This window comes from Mandrillus leucophaeus, unplaced genomic scaffold (genome assembly GCF_000951045.1).
Source record: "Mandrillus leucophaeus isolate KB7577 unplaced genomic scaffold, Mleu.le_1.0 Scaffold800, whole genome shotgun sequence".
Lineage (NCBI taxonomy): Eukaryota > Metazoa > Chordata > Mammalia > Primates > Cercopithecidae > Mandrillus > Mandrillus leucophaeus.
The window spans coordinates 493,897-499,896 of NW_012108698.1; the positions used below are offsets into that span (position 1 = coordinate 493,897).

A 6,000-nucleotide genomic window follows, 5' to 3' on the forward strand; every position below is an offset into this window, starting at 1 on the left:
GAAGTTACCAAACATCTATGCTAGATGGTAGAAGTTAGCAATAGAGAAATAAAGTTATATAAATTTGGTATATTTTTTCAATCCATTTTTTACACTTTAGCATTTGTAGATCTCTCTCTTGCACAGACACCAGCGTGCGCACACACCCACTATTTGACATAAGATTTTACATTATACGTACAGTTCTGAACATGGCTTTTTTTTCACTCAACAATGTTCTTTAATTCCAGCATTATTTACACATAGATGTGGGTGTTGGGGATTTATTGGTTTTAAAAAAATGTTATGTAGTATATTCCATCATATAAAACAGTCACACTTTACTTACTTTCATACTTATGGGCATTTAACTTGATTTCCATTTACAGTATTATGAATAACACTGCCATGAACATCCTTCACAGGGCCCTTTTCGGGAATGTGTCTCTAGAATAGACGCTTCACAGTGGGTCAGACAATGTAGGCATATTCCCTTTTACAGATGCTGTCAAGTTTTCCTTCAGAATGTCTGTGTTCATTCATTCTCCCACCATATGCAGCAATATTTGATGTTGTCAGAATTTTATTTTTTGCCAGCCTAATGGTTGCAAATTGTATTAGTCTGTTTTCACACTGCTACAAAGAACTACATGAGGCAGGGTAATTTGTAAAGAAAGGAGGTTTAATTGACTCACAGTTCCGCATGACTGGGGAGGCCTCGGGAAACTTAGAATCATGGTGGAAGGTGAAGGGAAAGCAAGGCACATCAAGGAAGGCACGTCTTACATGGCAGCGAGAGACAGAGAGAGAGGAAAGAACTCAGAGGAAGCCACACACTTTTAAACCATCAGATCTTGTGAGAACTCATTATCATGAAAACAGCATAGGGGAAACCGCCCCCATGATCCAATCACCTCCCACCAGGTCCCTTCCTTAACACGTGGGGATTACAATTCGAGATGAGATTTGGGTGGGGACGCTGAACTAAACCATGTCACAAATACTATCTCGTTTTGTGTCGAGACACTTTTAAGAGTCTCATCCTGCAATCATCATATATCATAGTATAATAACAGACTCCTAAAATCAGATCTGAATTTCCATAAAAGAAAAACGTAAAACCAAAAGCTTATGTTGTGTTACATTATTTTCAAATGTAAAAGAAACTATCATGTAAGATAAAAACGTTAAATTGACTCATTCTTTCAACATTTATTAAGCATTTTGTACTAGGCTGTAGGATTATGAAAATAAGCAGGTTATAGTTTTGGGCATCATAGAGCTCTCATTCCAGTGGAGGAAACAGGTGCTTAAACTAGTAGTTTCTGCAAATGCTGTAGAGTGAGTGTTCTAAGAACTATAAGAGGACAGGAAGGAGGATATAAGTCTCATTGTCTTAGTAATGCAGAATGAATATTAGAAAATCACCAAATTCAAAGGGTAGCAAATGCTGTCCTTTTATGTGTTTAAAACAGATTGTCACACATTTACTCTTCAGCCCCGCTCTGCCATAATGTAGTACATGACACAATCCCCCCAGGAGATACAGAGAGATTCACGAAAGAGATCTTGTCCCCCACTCCCCCTGTGAGGACACAGGTGACGGGTGCTGTGAATCTACAAACAGCAGCTGAAGTTGTCAGTCTATCCTCAGCAACTAACGGTTTTTCAGCACTTGGCATTTACAAAACACTAAGCTAGGTGTTGAGGGGGATACCGAGGTATGTATAACATGGTCTTGTTCAGTGGCAGTTCAGAATCTAGCTGGGGAGATAAGGCAGTTCATATTTAATGACATTGTAGATGCTCAGTCATAAGAAAACACCACCAAATTTGAATGATGCTTCCATATGGCCCACTCACAATGGAAAGAAAACTTTAATATTTAGAGAAATGTCTTAGAGGGAAACAGTGTATCCACGTCCAGGTACTGAGCTGTAGTTTAGAAGTGTGGATGAAATTGCATATATCAAACTTTTAATACACAGCCCTGTACTTAGTAGGCACTCTGTACACTTTTAACATTTTTTTTGAATTGACATAATATTGTTATTAATACAAATATATCAAGAAAAATTATTCTTTTTATTAGTTTTTAATTTTTGGCTTGTTTTTTAGGTCAAGAAGTGGTTTTCAAGTGCCTTGGGGAAGGAATTCTTGAAAAAGCCTTTCAGGGGTATAATGCGTGTATTTTTGCATATGGACAGACAGGTAAGAAGTTGCTTTTATAGTCCAGATGTGATAGATCGTGCCTGTAATCCCAGCACTTGGTGAGGCTGGGGTGGGAGGATTTCTTGAGCCCAGGAGTTTGAGACCAGCCTGGGCATCATAGTAAGACCCGTCTTTACAAAAACTAAAAACATTAGCCCAGCATGGTGGCACACCTTTAGCCCCAGGTTCTCGGGAGACTGAGGTGGAAGGATGGCTTGAGCCCAGGAGTTTGAGACTGTAGTGAGCCATGATCACACCACTGCACTCCAGCTTGAGCAACAGGGTTTGAGGCTAAGTTGGCCACTTTTCTGCTCTGTTACCTTGGCCAGTATATGGGGAAACCTTGTATGGCTGAAGCATTGCATTTTGCTTATTCTTTTACCTGTTCTCTTTTTGCTTGCTTCTTCTCCAGGTTCGGGAAAATCGTTTTCCATGATGGGCCATGCTGAGCAGCTGGGCCTTATTCCAAGGCTCTGCTGTGCTTTATTTAAAAGGATCTCTTTGGAGCAAAATGAGTCACAGACCTTTAAAGTCGAAGTGTCCTATATGGAAATTTATAATGAGAAAGTTCGGGATCTTTTAGACCCCAAAGGGTAAGTTAGTGGTCAAGATTAAGTGTGTTAATAGGGGGAGATAATTTTAAATGATTCTAAAGTTAAAATTGGAAGTGAATATACGTATTTAAGCTCTTGGTGACTACACTGGTTTTCATTCATTTACAGAGAAATCATCAGCTTCTCAAAGCCTGTTGGTATACCCAGTGTTTATCCTACATTAATGTATTAAGTTGCCTATGTATGCCCTTTGAAAAGATGTTGTTACTATTGGTATTATTTTTTTGCCACCATGAACTATTCATAAAAATTGAGTTAGGAATAACCATTAGTTCTTCCATTTACATTGGAAAGCGGCACTTCTGTGTTAAAGGTAAAAGGGTTGAAGGATTGAAACATCCCAGCCAAGGCAAGCAATTCCCTTCCCTGGCTGGGCGTTGGAATCATGTGGGGAACGTTTTAAGCATCCACTTGCCTGATTCCGACCCATAGAGACTAGATTCAGTAAACCTAGGGTGAAACCCAGGGATCTATATTTTTTTAATTAGGTGATTAAAAAATATATTTATTTGATTCATAGAGGCAGGGGGACCATTTACTTTTTTTCAATTAAAAAATTTGGAGCCGGGTACAGTGGCTTATGCCTGTAATCCCAGCACTTTGGGAGGCCAAGGTAGGCAGATCATCTGAGGTTAGGAGATTGAGACCAGTCTGACCAACAGAAACCGCATCTCTACTAAAAATACAAAAATTACCTGGGTGTGGTGATGGACGTCTGTAATCCCAGCTTCTTGGGAGGCTGAGGCGGGAGAATCACTTGAACCCAGGAGGTGGAGGTTGCAGTGAGTTGAGATCTTGCCACCGCACTCTAGCCTGGGGAACAGAGGGAGACTCCATCTCAAAAAAAATTTAAAAACAACTGTACTGATTTAAAAATAATATCTATTTATGGAAAATTTGAAAAAATAGGTAAAGTGTAAGAGGTAAAAATGACCTATAATCTCACCATTCAAAAATAATCACTAAGGCCAGGCATGGTGGCTCATGCCTGTAATCCCAACATTTTGGGAGGCCGAGGTGGGTGGATCACTTGAGGTCAGGAGTTCAAGACCAGCCTAGTCAACATGGTGAAACACTGTCTCTTCTAAAAGTACAAAAATTAGCCGGGCGTGGTGCTGGGCACCTGTAATCCCAGCTACTCAGGTGGCTGAGGCAGGAGAATTGCTTGAACCCAGGAGACAGAGGTTGCAGTGAGCCAAGATCGTACCACTGCATTCCAGCCTGGGCAATAGAATGAGACTGCATCTCAAAAAAAAAAAAAATATTAATAACCACTATTACTATTTTGGTGCATTTTGACCAAAATTATGAGTGACGAGGAAGTGACCTAATCAAAGAAAATGTTTATATTTACTCTTAAGAAGCTGTTAACTATTTAATGTATACAAAAGAACATTTATAATACCTGTAAGGCGTAAAGAGTAATAAAAACAACTGCCTATCTACATTGGCTTAATAAATGGAACATGACTTAGCCAAAAGTACTCTAGCTAAAATTAAATAAATAAAATGGAACATGACCAATAATTGTGAAGCTCACTATATGTTCCTCTTGGATCCATGTTCTATCCCTCCCCAAGGTAACTACTATTGTGAATTTTGTGTTTAGCATTCTCTTCCTCTTCTTTAGCATGTAGAAATAATTTTGCACAATTTTTAACTTTGTATGACATCATAATATGTGTTCTTTGGTGATTTTTCCTCCCACCATGATTCATTTATTCTTATATATGAAGTGCTAATGCATTTTTACTGTTGTCTAGCATTTCATGGCGTGATTATATCAATAATTCATCACTTTCTCCGTCTTTTGTGTGGTTCCTACTTTTATCAATACAGTGCTGTTCTGAAAACATTGTTTTGCAGGTCTCCTGGTATATAGCATGCAGGAGTTTCTACGTAACACATCTAGGGGTGGAATTGTAACTCACAAAACATTGAATCTCCAATTTTATTCAGTAGCACAAACTGTTACCCAAAGTGGTTGTAACAATTTCCACTCCCACCAGCAGTGTACAAGAATTTCCGATATTGGACACCATCACAGGCACTTGATACAATGCTGGGTTTGCTTTTTCTTGCTGCTGAATAGCATTATAGAATCTCTGGCAAGCAGAGTAAGCTGTGTACTGGATCGTGTGCATCTAAGTAGCTCATTGTCACATTGAATTCTTCATCTTTAAAATAAAAGTGGTAAAGCCTACTTTGTAGGGATGTTATGAAATTAAACGGCATAACTGAAAAGTGCTTCAGAGAACAATGCCAGGACTTTGGGATGCATTCAGTGATGCTTCTTAGCTGCTGCTTCCCATATATTGCTGATGCTAAGCAATGACTCTTAATTTGAAAGATGATTAATATGCGATGCCCTGAATAAGATGGCATACACGATATGGTCAGTATATACATAGCTTTGCTTTTAATCTCCATTGTCTTTTGATAAACTGTTCAAATGGGTTCCAAACCAAGTTTATCATTTAAAAATTCAAAAGAGCTTTAAAACTGTCATTAGCAGAACCAATTCTAAATATAGGACAACATCAGTAATTATAAACAAACTCTGTACTATAATCTCACTTTCTGTGTAAAAAAGTGTAAGCATAGAAGTAGCACAAACCAATGCAGACTTGAAGTAAACTTCAAACATTTTAATATTGTTTACTACTAATTCAAAAATTTTGGCCGGGCTGTAGTGGCTCACATCTGCAATCCCAGCATTTTGGGAGGCTGGGGGTGGAGGATTGCTTGAGCCTAGAAGTTTAGGACCAGCTTGGGCAGAATAGTGAAGCTCATATCTCTACAAAAAATATAAAAATTAGCCAGGCATAGTGGCATGGGCCTGTAGTCCCAGCTGCATGGTTGGCTAAGGTGGGAGAATCACCTGGGTGGGAGGTTGAGGCTATAGTAAGCCGGGGTCATACTACTGTACTCTAGCCTGGGCGACAGAGTGAGACCCTGTCTCAAAAACTAAATACAATTTTAAGACATTATCTACTGAGAAGATGCTTATTTATGAAATAGCCTAAAGGTTAATTTGATCTGGCATGTTTTTTGGTTCAGTTTTTCCCCTAACCCTCCCCAAAATGTAACTGACAGCCTGACCCAGTAAGGTTTGTGACTAGAGATAGAATGTTTAAAATAGTAACATACTTTAAATAGAAATCAGAGCATAAAACACATTTCTCATGTGAAACAT

At 38.8% G+C, this 6,000-nt stretch overlaps 1 protein-coding gene across 1 annotated transcript in view; it reads left to right on the forward strand.

Annotated features, from left to right (window-relative positions):
* The window catches only part of KIF13A (kinesin family member 13A), a 256,044-nt gene that overhangs the window by 152,304 nt on the left and 97,740 nt on the right, over positions 1 to 6,000 (forward strand). The window contains exons 4-6 of the mRNA XM_011967586.1: positions 2,098 to 2,190; positions 2,603 to 2,783; positions 5,865 to 5,889. Of these exons, the coding sequence (XP_011822976.1) occupies positions 2,098 to 2,190; positions 2,603 to 2,783; positions 5,865 to 5,889 (299 nt within the window). The remainder of the gene's footprint in view (positions 1 to 2,097; positions 2,191 to 2,602; positions 2,784 to 5,864; positions 5,890 to 6,000) is intronic.